The 15,027-nt window shown below is 42.2% G+C and overlaps 1 protein-coding gene across 2 annotated transcripts in view; it reads left to right on the top strand.

The window, feature by feature from the left end:
* LOC126470150 (F-box only protein 30-like) overlaps positions 1-15,027 on the top strand; it is an 85,655-nt gene that overhangs the window by 22,284 nt on the left and 48,344 nt on the right. For both annotated transcript variants that reach the window (XM_050097763.1, XM_050097765.1), the window contains exon 5: positions 8,488-9,112. In XM_050097763.1, the coding sequence (XP_049953720.1) occupies positions 8,488-9,112 (625 nt within the window). The remainder of the gene's footprint in view (positions 1-8,487; positions 9,113-15,027) is intronic.

Below are 15,027 nucleotides of genomic sequence, written 5' to 3' on the forward strand. Positions count from 1 at the left end.
CAAGTTGAGTCCTCTAATCAGGTCATCCCTTGTCATTTTTTTTTTCTCCATGCCACCCAGAGTAGCATTTTGACGTCACCCCATCTGACCTTAATGTTTGCTACTTTCATATTGAACCCAATAACATTCAGAGACTACTGTCAGTAACTCTAGATTACTTTTCCTGCAACTGATCCTATTGTAAAACCTGCATCTTTCATCATGTGCAAGCCTTAGTCCATATAAAACAAACCCTGAAGCAACAGTATCTCCACATTGACAGCTTCCACTCATTCCACATCAAATTCTCCCTTTTCTACAGTCTCTTGTCATGAAAAACATACCAACACTGAATCCCACAACATATGCATCAACAATCTCTTCCATTATCTCCTCTCCCTCAACTTCACTGCAGACCATGTTCACAAACAGACAGCTTGCAGACAGTCTCCTCCTCTCGTCCCTTCACAAATACACCTCCCATTTCTTAAAAACTCTGAAAACCCACTCCCCTCTATGTTATCATCCAGGCCATTGCTCCAAGTCCATGACTCAAGTCAAGCCTTGGCATGAGATTTTGTGCCACAGATACTTTCCCACAACACCCACTATTGCCTACTCTCAGATTATTTCCTGTACACCAAGATTCCTATACCTGCAGTCATTCCCACTGTAAGATCTGCTCCATGTACACACCTACTGCCATTGTGCTAGCACTGTCACTGCTAAATTTTACATCACCAAACACAGAGAAACATATCAATCCCTGCATACCATTTACTTAGAAACATTTGTTCACTGCATAGCTTTTTGGAACAGGTGACCAGTACTAAACTGGTTGGGCATATGAATGGACACAGAATAGTGTCTGTCTTGGAGACACAGAGTACCTGGTTGCTGAGCTTGCTCCATAGCATGGCTTAAAGGGATTGAAAGCCTCCTACACAACATGGGCTATTGGGATCCTCCCCAGTACTAGTTTTCCTTAACTCCAGAGATGAGAACTAGTTCTCCATCATATTCTTCTTTGGGTTTTCCCCATTTCCTCCTAGTTTTTAATTCCACTATTAATTCCACTTCTCATTCCTCTTTTTCTTAATCCGTGTTCACTTCTGACTCCAACGTGTTCTCCTCTTCAGACTGAAGCTGACACATTGATTATCATTGTACTAATATTTGTCCAGCTGTTTTGCCTCGGATGCCGCCTCATTCTTCTTTCTCCTCACAACACGTAATTCCCTATCAACCTGCGTTTTGAATGAGTTCCCTCATTTCCAATGTATCCCTCTTTCTTTTGTGAGGAAGAAACTAGCAATTCTAGGAAATGTAAGTAACAGTTTTTTTTTTCTAAATATCACTTCACGACACTCAGTTACTAGTTCTTCTTTGATGCGATCTTCAGTCTGAAGACTGGCTTGATGCTGCTGTCTATTTTAGTCTATCCTGTGCAAGCCTTTCATCTCTGTATAACTATTTCAACCTATATCCATTTAAACCTGGTTACTATCATCAAGCCAATTTTGACCGCCGCACTTCCTTCCATTACCAAATTGATGATTCCTTGATGCCTCTGGGTATGTGCTATCAACTGATCCCTTCTTTTAGTCAAGTGGTGCCATAGATATCTCTTTTCCTCAGTTGTATTCAGTATCTGCTCATTAGTTATCCTTTCCACCCATATGAACTACAGCATTACATCGCAAAGGTGTCTAGTCTACCCTTTTCTTGCTTGAACTGTTTATCATTCATGTTTCACTTCCATTCAAGGCTATACTACAGACAAATACCTTCAGAAATGTCTTTGTAGTATTTAAATTTATATTTCATATCAACAAATTTATCTTCTTTAAAAGTGCTTTTCTTGCTATCACCAGTCTGCATTTTATATACTCTCTAGTTCTCCCATCATCACTTATTTTGCTGGCCAAATAAAAGAACTCATGCACTACTTTTAGTGTCTCATTTCTCAATCTAATTCCCTCAGACTACATTTCAGTATCCTTCTTTTACTTTTGTTGGTGTTCAATTTATAATATCTTCTCAAGGCATTATCCATACAATTCAGATGTTCTTTCAAGTCATTTGCCATCTCTTGCAGAATTGCAATGTCATTGGCAAATCTCAGGGCTTTAACTTCTTCTCCCTTCTCTTTATATCTGGAGTCTGGTTTGTATACGAGTTGTAGATAATCTTTTGTTCCGTGCATTTTATCCCTGCTCCCATTAAAATTTCAAATAGTATGTCCTAATCAGCATTGTCAAAAGCTTTCTGTAAATCTACAAATGATGTAAACACATGTTTGCCTTTCTTCAGTCTATCTTCTGTGATAAATTGGAGGATCAGTGCTATCTCACATGGTTCTACATTTCTCCAGAATCCAAACTTACCTTCCTCGAGGTTCGCTATCAGTGTTTCAATCTTTCTGTAAATGTTTTGCAATGATTTGTTATTAAACTGATAGTTCAGTAATATTCACTTCTGTCAGTGCCTGCTTTCTTTGGGTTGGAATTAGTACATTCTTCTTGAAATCTGTCTCACATATCTTGCACACCAGGTGAAATAGTTTTGTCATGGCTGGCTCTCCCAAGAGTTGCAATAAAACTGAAGGAATGTCCTTTACTTAGGGATCTTGTTTCGACCTGGATCTTTCAGTGTTATGTCAGATTCTTCTCACAATGTCATTTCTCCCATGTTGTCTTCATGTACTTCCTCTTCCCCATCTATAAAATTGTCTTCAAGTTCGTTTCCTTCATATAGCCCTTCAGTGTATTCCTACCAACTATTGGCTTTCCGTTCTTTGCTTAGTGCTGGTTTACCATCTGGTCTCTTGATATTTATGCAGCTGCTTCTCTTTACTGCAAAGGTATATCTTAATTCTAATTCTGCTACGGGTGACATCTATCTTTTCACTAGTCATACATGTTTCTACAGCTTTACATTCCTCCTTTAGCCATTCCTACTTTACCACTTTGCACTTTCTGTCTGTCACATTTTTTGGACATCTGTACTCCCATTAACTTGCTTCATTTGCATCATTTTTATATTTTCTCCTTTGTCAGTTAATTTTAATGTCTCGTGCATTATCCAAGGATTTCTACTGGGCTGAGTCTTTTTGCCTATTTAGTCTTCTCTGGGAATTGCACATAACTAATGTGCAAATATTTCATATTGTATTACAGTGTTATCATTGCCTTTTTTTCCGCCTTCAGTCTCTTATTTGCTGAGAAGTTGTTACTGCTATGATGGTCACTTCCAGGTGATGATAACTGATTACAAAGATCGTTTTTTGTGGGGAAGAAAAGCTCTGTATTCACATCTTATTCTTAAATCTGTTGGTGCCTTTTGATTCACTGTTCCCAAGTACAATATACTTATTTACATCAAAATTGTCTATTGTCTTTTCCATTGTGCTGTTAGAATATATTCTGCTATACATCTTATTTGTTGAATATGGATTGTTCCATGCGATTGCTTTAAGGTTCTCAGTTTTTTGTGTGCCTGTCCTCTGTGCTGTGGCCCTGAACATATCATATTTGTGTTTGGCTGGTGCAATGATTTGGGTATTGTGATGCTGGTGTTCTTTGATTTCTTTTAGATATGAAAGCTATGTTATTACTGTTAATTCAGATTATGAGGTCTAATGATCTTCAATAAATTCATGATATGTGATAAAATATACAGTTTTATTCTTTATTTTATTCAAGTAACACCTTAATCGTTTCAGTATAATCTGCAGTGGCAAACGATTAGGTAGCTTTCACCAAAAAACATTAGAAAAAGGTACCATAAACCACTGACATTGCCCACTTTAAAGAATTTCCTGTTTCTCTCAGAATTTGTGTGTAATGATGTTAATGGGAAAACAATTTTCAATGATGCTTAGTTACACTGATCAGCCAGAACATTACAACCACCAACCTACTATCAATAGAAAGCTGTCCAGGTGATAGCAGCTTCACCTGGTGAGGAATGACTGTTAGAGGCACACATGGTGCATGTAGGACCAGTGTGTGTGCTGTTCATGTGTAGAAAGGGAGAGGTGCATGATCCATTTGTGTTTGACTGAAGGCAGATTATAATGGTCTGTACAACTGATCAACACTCACCTTAATTACAATTTGTTCACTAACAGAATAAGACAGGTGTTAGTTCAGAGCGTTTCAGAAACTGCTTGACTCATCGGGTGTTTGAGGTGAGTGTCTTCAATGCGTGGTGAACCCAAGGTAAAACCATGTCCAGACATTGTGGATTTGGGTGGCTACCCCTCATTACAGATGTCAGATGTTGTAGGTAAAACAGGGCAGATGGTGATCTGTGGTGGAACTAACATCAGACTTTGATGCTGGGCAGAGTACAAGCATGTGAAAGCACAGTGCACCAAACACTCCTAATTATGGGTCTCCGCAGCTGACACCCATGCATGTGCCATTGTTAACACCATGACATCAACAACTATGACTGAAATGGACAAGTGACCATTGGTACTAAATGTTGGTGCAAAGGTGGAGCATTGCATGGTCTGATGAATATCCATACCTTCATTGTGTTGATGGGAGGGGTGCGAATGTATTACCTTCCAGGGGAACAGCTCCCTGACTCCTGTACTGTGGGATGGAAACAAGCTGGAAGTGGCTCCATTATGCTCTAGGGAACATTCAAGTGGGCACCCAAGTGTCCAGTGGAGCTCGTGCAAGACACCATGATGACCAAGGAGTACCATACACTGGTTTCAGACCACGTACACCCGTTCATGACAGTCATGTTTCCCAACGGCAGTGGCATTTTTCAACAAGATAATGTGCCATGTCACAAGGCTAGGAGTGCGATGGAGTGGTTCGAGGAACACAGTAGTGAGTTCCAATTGATGTACTGGCCCCCCAACTCGCCAGACCTGAACCTGATTGAACACATCTGGTATGTGATTGAACATGGTGAAAGAGCTCATCGACGCCCCCCCCCCCCCCCCCCCACCCCAACTCCCTAGAATTTACGAGTATTAGGTGACTTGTGTGTGCAGATGTGGTGCCAACTCCCTCAAGTGACCTATGAAGGCCTTATTGCTTCCTTGCCAAGATGAATCACCACTCTTATCCATGCCAACCAAAGGCAGACAACCAGCTTTTAGGTAGGTGGTATAAGGTACTGTATATGATATGGCTCTCACAAATTAGGTGAAATTTTGATCCTCAGATTTTTTGCAGTCAGGTCTTACTGTCATTTCAAACCTTGAAGGAATTTGTGGCAGATAAGAAAATTATCTGTAGACTAGATGGATTTTGTTGCTTGGAAGTGGTGATGTACTGGATCACTGAAGACCATCATTGCCTCTGTTGTGGAAATGTGTGCTCTGAACTAACACCAGTTTTATTTTGTGAGTGAATAAATTGTAATTAAGGCGAGTGTTGATCAGTTGTACAGTGTCGTTGTTGTCCTTTTTCTAGTAGAAAATACATTCCTGGAAATGGAAAAAAGAACACATTGACACCGGTGTGTCAGACCCACCATACTTGCTCCGGACACTGCGAGAGGGCTGTACAAGCAATGATCACACGCACGGCACAGCGGACACACCAGGAACTGCGGTGTTGGCCGTCGAATGGCGCTAGCTGCGCAGCATTTGTGCACCGCCGCCGTCAGTGTCAGCCAGTTTGCCTTGGCATACGGAGCTCCATCGCAGTCTTTAACACTGGTAGCATGCCGCGACAGCGTGGACGTGAACCGTATGTGCAGTTGACGGACTTTGAGCGAGGGCGTATAGTGGGCATGCGGGAGGCCGGGTGGACGTACTGCCGAATTGCTCAACACGTGGGGCGTGAGGTCTCCACAGTACATCGATGATGTCGCCAGTGGTCGGCGGAAGGTGCACGTGCCCGTCGACCTGGGACCGGACCGCAGCGACGCACGGATGCACGCCAAGACCGTAGGATCCTATGCAGTACCGTAGGGGACCGCACCGCCACTTCCCAGCAAATTAGGGACACTGTTGCTCCTGGGGTATCGGCGAGGACCATTCGCAACCGTCTCCATGAAGCTGGGCTACGGTCCCGCACACCGTTAGGCCGTCTTCTGCTCACGCCCCAACATCGTGCAGCCCGCCTCCAGTGGTGTCGCGACAGGCGTGAATGGAGGGACGAATGGAGACGTGTCGTCTTCAGCGATGAGAGTCACTTCTGCCTTGGTGCCAATGATGGTCGTATGCGTGTTTGGCGCCGTGCAGGTGAGCGCCACAATCAGGACTGCATACGACCGAGGCACACAGGGCCAACACCCGGCATCATGGTGTGGGGAGCGATCTCCTACACTGGCCGTACACCACTGGTGATCGTCGAGGGAACACTGAATAGTGCACGGTACATCCGAACCGTCATCGAACCCATCGTTCTACCATTCCTAGACTGGCAAGGGAACTTGCTGTTCCAACAGGACAATGCACATCCGCATGTATCCCGTGCCACCCAACGTGCTCTAGAAAGTGTAAGTCAACTACCCTGGCCAGCAAGATCTCCGGATCTGTCCCCCATTGAGCATGTTTGGGACTGGATGAAGCGTCGTCTCACGCGGTCTGCACGTCCAGCACGAACGCTGGTCCAACTGAGGCGCCAGGTGGAAATGGCATGGCAAGCCGTTCCACAGGACTACATCCAGCATCTCTACGATCGTCTCCATGGGAGAATAGCAGCCTGCATTGCTGCGAAAGGTGGATATACACTGTACTAGTGCCGACATTGTGCATGCTCTGTTGCCTGTGTCTATGTGCCTGTGGTTCTGTCAGTGTGATCATGTGATGTATCTGACCCCAGGAATGTGTCAATAAAGTTTCCCCTTCCTGGGACAATGAATTCACGGTGTTCTTATTTCAATTTCCAGGAGTGTATTATTTGCTGGTTTGAATAAGCATTTTCTAACTGAACATTTTTGAATGAGGGATGTATGTATTATTTTCTGGTGAAATCAGCTTCTGATATTGCTTACATCATGGGGACCAAGATTTGCTTGTTTTGAATTTATCTCAAAAAATTCACTGAGAAATTAGGAACCAACACTACATGGTCAGGAGATTATTAATTATCTGCTGTCCTCAGAGGTAACAGAAACAGTGTTTGGATATGCTTAAGTATTGAAAATTCCATGAACATCCAATGGCACTATAAATTCAGTTTGGATGTATGATGTTCACAAACAACGCTTATTGTGGACTTTGAGATATATAGCACACAAAGAAAAACTACAAAAGTTTTGAAACTTAGTGCAGATTACAACTGTGTGCCAGACTGAGACTCGAACTTGGGACCTTTGCCTTTCATGGGCAAGTGCTCTACCATCTGAGCTACCCAAGCACGACTCATGCTCTGTCCTCACAGCTTTTTTGTCTTAATACAGTGATGAAATATTTGAATTAAAATGTGAGAGGTCTTACATCTACAAGATTCATTGTTGGATAATAAATTTTGGATGTTGGTGAACCATGAAGCACATAGTATTGTAAAATTGGAGAAATGTGGGCTTGCATATCTACAGATGGAATAGGACTAATAACTAATGTCTTGCACACTTGCAAACTAATACCACTGTTTTGTACTTGCATAGTGACAAGCCTTAGTCAGAATACAAGTAGCAATGAGGAGGAATAAGCATCACTAATCTCTATGTTGAAGTGTTGTGTAAGAGTCTAGAAGATAAAAAAAGCAATGAAGTAGTGACCTACAGATACATATATCTGTTGATGGGAAATTCTCTAGTGGAGTTACAGTGTTGTGCAATTCATTTTAACATTAACACCACATAGCTGTGGAAATATGCCAATAGAGTTATGTTTATACTGTTGGCCACAAGTTAAAATTTTGGTGTTTCAATCTAATGTGTATTCTCCTTAAAAATTATTGTTTGTTTTACAGTTCATTTGATGGCCACAACCACCTTAATAATTTGAATTGATTTGAATGGGTTACGCATAATCTTTAAAAGTGTGTTACCTAGTCAGGGTTAAAATGCAGTGAATTGTAAGATAAATGTTGAACATTTGTTGTATCCACACCCATGCACATGTGCCTCCCCCCCCCCTGCCCCCCCCCCCCCTCCCCCCAACACACCCACATATGCTGCTGTTTCACTTCCTCTGCCTTCTTCATTGCTTGTTAGTACCTTGTGCTATTGGCAGCTTGTCATCTTCCTTTCTTTCAGTGGTCTGCAACATAATATCATATATCTTGTACAATCTCTCCAAATTCATACTGTGTAACTTCCTTGAGTAGTTAGTGGAAATAACCAGTTTCATATTTCTCATTTATTATTTTTGCTGGAATTCATTTCAAAGTTAAGGTGAATCACGGTTTCTTCATTATGCCATTCATACCACCATATAGTTACCCCTCTTCTGTATGAGCACAGTTTCAAAAGCTACTATCATACCAATGAGTTACGTGTAATTTCTGTCGCAGTCTCCCAGTTCTATCAGACAATATTTTTATTTCATACAACACTATTTTTGCTATTGTTTATTTTTTTTAGGTCAGCTGAACACCAGCAGCAGCGATGATGTTACTGAATTTGAGTCTGATCAAGAGCAATGCAGTTCTTCCACAAACAAAAGAGTCTATAATTTTGTGTCAAATGAGACACCAGTTTCCAGTACATCATTGTCAAATAATATTGAGGCAGAAGCTGTGGAGCAGCACAGTAATGCAAATGAAAATGGTATTGATACTTTTTCAGAGATTTCTTCAGTTGTTCTGCCTTTGTCGTTTTCATTAAGTCTTACCATTGATAGACTCCCAAGAAGTCAGAGCAAACCAATGGACATATACACATTCTTATGTGCTCAGGAGTTCAGACGAGATGATTATGGTTGGCACTATAAGAATGTACACTGCGATATTCAAGGTGGATTGGATGGATGGGTGGAATATCGTTGCCCATTAGCACAGTATGGCTGCACATACAGTATTAAAAGATTGCACCCATGTAAGTTGGGAGCATCTGTGATTCACAGTGAAGAGCTTGAAAGTTTTGGATTCAAGGAGACTGCTAACAGCATTGAAGAATCACATTCAGATTCTGACCAACAGCAGCTGCATTTGGCTGAACTGCCATTTGAGTTACTGAGTCAAATATGCTTATACTTGGACTCATTCAGGTAAAACATAGTTTTGTCTTACCAATAATTATAAACAGCGCTTACATATATCACACCTGATATGCTATGCATAGAAGGAACTTCCATATAGCACTTCATTGTGCTAGAAGTTTGTCCTAATGTAGTATTTTTATATATATATATATATATATATATATATATATATATATATATATATATATATATATATATATATATATTTTTGTAGTTTATCTGTTTCAGATCCCTATTCAGTTTTATTTTATTGATATTTATATGATATCAGTAAAGATGTATTGTTGAGTTCTTTAGACTGCATTAGATAGATACATAATTGTGTTTCTAAACCAGTGTTGTTATAGAAAAGAGAGAGAATCACTTCAGAGACTTTAATTTTTGAAGAGTGTCTTATTATGTATCTGTGAATAGATCTCTGAATCAAGCTTCAGTTTTCTGCTTTGGAATCTGCCACTTTCAAAGCAATGAAAATTTATTTATATAGTGAAGTGTTTACACTTGTTTCAATGTGATTATTCTTTGCAAACTAAAAAAAAATTGAAATGTAAGAACTTGGAAGGAAGAGAAGGTAGCTTTAAAATAATGTTATTAAAGGTTAACAGATTTTTAAACAGAATATCAACCAGCACATACCATCCATGATTTTAAAATGCGAAGTGTGGTACTATTTGAAGTTTGTTGTAAGAATGTTTAGCTGTTGCAACACAACTGGATGGAAAAATAAATTTGTAATGCATACAGTCATGTGAATAACTTTATTATTTCACGAAAGTGGAAATAAATATTCTGACTATAAATTGTGGATGGGAAAGCTGTAACTTGTGGGGTGGGGGGAAGAAAGTTAAGTATAGGTGATGGCAACATTATGGTATTCGGGAACTCAAGCTTTCCAAGTAAAGGTAGAATAAAATAAGGAATACAGGTATGATGGTCAGCACTAAAAGAAACTTATATTATTGTAAAATTTGGACCGTAAGATCTTGGCCCATACTGTGGTTGCCAAAAAGTTGTATCTGCAATACTAATTTAATAAAAATACACATTGTACTTTAATTTTAGAATGGTTAGACTGTTAGGGTTAGATAATGGTGAAGGCTTCAATTAACTCATTGAGTGTGATGCCAGACTTTTTACTATAAGCCAATTAAAACTTGGTACAGTGTGCATATAATTCAGAAAGAGGGCTAATAAGAATGTGATACAGAAATATGGCTTGTCAAGCAATGACATATTAATGTTGGTGACTGCATATACTGGACCATTGCACAAGAGGTAAACAACATGGCAAAATCTTTCCAGTTGAGTGACAGGTTGAATACGATAAGTATTTATCAACTTCTGGGTAGTTAGACACTAGACGTATGTGTTGTATGTAATTAAGTTCTGATCTAATGTGGGATGAGGCTTGAGGAAAACAAAGGATTAGTATCTCTCAAAATGGAGAATGACACACTAGCCAGAGTACATAATCCCAGTCTGGTGCAGACAACTCACTCGTGGCAACCATTGTGGCCCATGTGGGACTGTTTCCTCATGTCTCAGGTGGTCAGGATGTGATGGCCACTGTCACTGACATTTGGTGATTATCATCTCATAGTAGCAGTCACCAGTGCTCCAGTCCTCCTCCAAGACTCCAGTGGAACAGAACTGTGTGTGCCAAATGTCGTTCTACCAGGCTCCAACCGAACTGAACTGTCTTCCAAATTGTTCTCCAGCCCATCTTTTTTCCATGGCTTACATTTATGGGTTCATCAGTTGTACATTTGCCATCTGGTGGAGTGTGGTGTTACATATTTGTGGCTTGCTCTCCTTGCCACTTTGTGCATTCATCAAACAAATAAACACAGAAACATACTGTGATTGGATTTTCTATGTTAGGCTGCCGCATGCTTCTGGCCGTAGGAAAGTCTGTTCTTCCACAGCAAGGTTCCAGTCAATTCATGTTTTTGTGTGGTTCGAAACTTCTGCAGTCATTCTCCAGGAAAGTCCATTTCCAATGTCTGAAAGGATGGGTGAAGCTTTGGGTATTCTAGGACATCTACCAACAAACATTCAATGAGAATTTTTCAGAAATACCCCTTCTTGTAGCGGCAGTCTGCCATAATTTCCCACAAACTACATCTACATCTACATCTACATTGATACTCCGCAAGCCACCCAACGGTGTGTGGCGGAGGGCACTTTACATGCCACTGTCATTACCTCCCTTTCCTGTTCCAGTCGCGTATGGTTCGCGGGAAGAACGACTGTCTGAAAGCCTCCGTGCGCGCTCTAATCTCTCTAATTTTACATTCGTGATCTCCTCGGGAGGTATAAGTAGGGGGAAGCAATATATTCGATACCTCATCCAGAAACGCACCCTCTCGAAACCTGGCGAGCAAGCTACACCGCGATGCAGAGCGCCTCTCTTGCAAAGTCTGCCACTTGAGTTTATTAAACATCTTCGTAACGCTATCACGGTTACCAAATAACCCTGTGGCGAAACGCGCCGCTCTTCTTTGGATCATCTCTATCTCCTCCGTCAGACCGATCTGGTACGGATCCCACACTGATGAGCAATACTCAAGTATAGGTCTAACGAGTGTTTTGTAAGCCACCTCCTTTGTTGATGGACTACATTTTCTAAGGACTCTCCCAATGAATCTCAACCTGGTACCCGCCTTACCAACAATTAATTTTATATGATCATTCCACTTCAAATCATTCCGCACGCATACTCCCAGATATTTTACAGAAGTAACTGCTACTAGTGTTTGTTCCGCTATCATATAATCATACAATAAAGGATCCTTCTTTCTATGTATTCGCAATACATTACATTTGTCTATGTTAAGGGTCAGTTGCCACTCCCTGCACCAAGTGCCTATCCGCTGCAGATCTTCCTGCATTTCGCTACAATTTTCTAATGCTGCAACTTCTCTGTATACTACAGCATCATCCGCAAAAAGCCACATGGAACTTCCGACACTATCTACTAGGTCATTTATATATATTGTGAAAAGCAATGGTCCCATAACACTCCCTTGTGGCATGCCAGAGGTTACTTTAATGTCTGTAGACGTCTCTCCATTGATAACAACATGCTGTGTTCTGTTTGCTAAAAACTCTTCAATCCAGCCACACAGCTGGTCTGATATTCCGTAGGCTCTTACTTTGTTTATCAGGCGACAGTGCGGAACTGTATCGAACGCCTTCCGGAAGTCAAGGAAAATAGCATCTACCTGGGAGCCTGTATCTAATATTTTCTGGGTCTCATGAACAAATAAAGCGAGTTGGGTCTCACACGATCGCTGTTTCCGGAATCCATGTTGATTCCTACATAGTAGATTCTGGGTTTCCAGAAATGACATGATACTCGAGCAAAAAACATGTTCTAAAATTCTACAAGAGATCGACGTAAGAGATATAGGTCTATAGTTTTGCGCATCTGCTCGACGACCCTTCTTGAAGACTGGGACTATCTGTGCTCTTTTCCAATCATTTGGAACCCTCCGTTCCTCTAGAGACTTGCGGTACATGGCTGTTAGAAGGGGGGCAAGTTCTTTCGCGTACTCTGTGTAGAATCGAATTGGTATCCCGTCAGGTCCAGTGGACTTTCCTCTATTGAGTGATTCCAGTTGCTTTTCTATTCCTTGGACACTTATTTCGATGTCAGCCATTTTTTCGTTTGTGCGAGGATTTAGAGAAGGAACTGCAGTGCGGTCTTCCTCTGTGAAACAGCTTTGGAAAAAGGTGTTTAGTATTTCAGCTTTACGCGTGTCATCCTCTGTTTCAATGCCATCATCATCCCGTAGTGTCTGGATATGCTGTTTCGAGCCACTTACTGATTTAACGTAAGACCAGAACTTCCTAGGATTTTCTGTCAAGTCGGTACATAGAATTTTACTTTCGAATTCAATGAACGCTTCACGCATAGCCCTCCTTACGCTAAGGTTGACATCGTTTAGCTTCTGTTTGTCTGAGAGGTTTTGGCTGCGTTTAAACTTGGAGTGGAGCTCTCTTTGCTTTCGCAGTAGTTTCCTAACTTTGTTGTTGTACCACGGTGGGTTTTTCCCGTCCCTCACAGTTTTACTCGGCACGTACCTGTCTAAAACGCATTTTACGATTGCCTTGAACTTTTTCCATAAACACTCAACATTGTCAGTGTCGGAACAGAAATTTTCATTTTGATCTGTTAGGTAGTCTGAAATCTGCCTTCTATTACTCTTGCTAAACAGATAAACCTTCCTCCCTTTTTTTATATTCCTATTAACTTCCATATTCAGGGATGCTACAACGGCCTTATGATCACTGATTCCCTGTTCTGTACATACAGAGTCGAAAAGTTCGGGTCTGTTTGTTATCAGTAGGTCCAAGATGTTATCTCCACGAGTCGGTTCTCTGTTTAATTGCTCGAGGTAATTTTCGGATAGTGCACTCAGTATAATGTCACTCGATGCTCTGTCCCTACCACCCGTCCTAAACATCTGAGTGTCCCAGTCTATATCTGGTAAATTGAAATCTCCACCTAAGACTATAACATGCTGAGAAAATTTATGTGAAATGTATTCCAAATTTTCTCTCAGTTGTTCTGCCACTAATGCTGCTGAGTCGGGAGGTCGGTAAAAGGAGCCAATTATTAACCTAGTTCGGTTGTTTAGTGTAACCTCCACCCATAATAATTCACAGGAACTATCCACTTCTACTTCACTACAGGATAAACTACTACTAACAGCGACGAACACTCCACCACCGGTTGCATGCAATCTATCCTTTCTAAACACCGTCTGTACCTTTGTAAAAATTTCGGCAGAATTTATCTCTGGCTTAAGCCAGCTTTCTGTACCTATAACAATTTCAGCTTCGGTGCTTTCTATCAGCGCTTGAAGTTCCGGTACTTTACCAACGCAGCTTCGACAGTTGACAATTACAATACCGATTGCTGCTTGGTCCCCGCATGTCCTGACTTTGCCCCGCACCCGTTGAGGCTGTTGCCCTTTCTGTACTTGCCCAAGGCCATCTAACCTAAAAAACCGCCCAGCCCACGCCACACAACCCCTGCTACCCGTGTAGCCGCTTGTTGCGTGTAGTGGACTCCTGACCTATCCAGCGGAACCCGAAACCCCACCACCCTATGGTGCAAGTCGAGGAATCTGCAGCCCACACGGTCGCAGAACCGTCTCAGCCTCTGATTCAGACCCTCCACTCGGCTCTGTACCAAAGGTCTGCAGTCAGTCCTGTCGACGATGCTGCAGATGGTGAGCTCTGCTTTCATCCCGCTAGCGAGACTGGCAGTCTTCACCAAATCAGATAGCCGCCGGAAGCCAGAGAGGATTTCCTCCGATCCATAGCGACACACATCATTGGTGCCGACATCAGCGACCACCTGCAGATGGGTGCACCCTGTACCCTTCATGGCATCCGGAAGGACCCTTTCCACATCTGGAATGACTCCCCCCGGTATGCACACGGAGTGCACATTGGTTTTCTTCCCCTCTCTTGCTGCCATTTCCCTAAGGGGCCCCATTATGCACCTGACGTTGGAGCTCCCAACTACCAGTAAGCCCACCCTCTGCAACTGCCTGGATCTTGCAGACTGAGGGGCAACCTCTGGAACAGGACAAGCAGCCATGTCAGGCCGAAGATCAGTATCAGCCTGAGACAGAGCCCGAAACCGGTTCATCAGACAAACTGGAGAGGCTTTCCGTTCAGCCCTTCGGAATGTCTTTCGCCCCCTGCCACACCTTGAAACGACCTCCCACTCTACCACAGGTGAGGGATCAGCCTCAATGCGGGCAGTATCCCGGGCAACCACAGTCGTAGTCCGATCAGGGGATGCGTGGGACGAGCTGGCCGTCCCCGACAAACCTCCATCCGGACCCCCACAGTGATGCCCATTGGCAACAGCCTCAAGCTGTGTGACCGAAGCCAACACTGCC

Source organism: Schistocerca serialis, chromosome 3 (assembly GCF_023864345.2).
Source record: "Schistocerca serialis cubense isolate TAMUIC-IGC-003099 chromosome 3, iqSchSeri2.2, whole genome shotgun sequence".
Lineage (NCBI taxonomy): Eukaryota > Metazoa > Arthropoda > Insecta > Orthoptera > Acrididae > Schistocerca > Schistocerca serialis.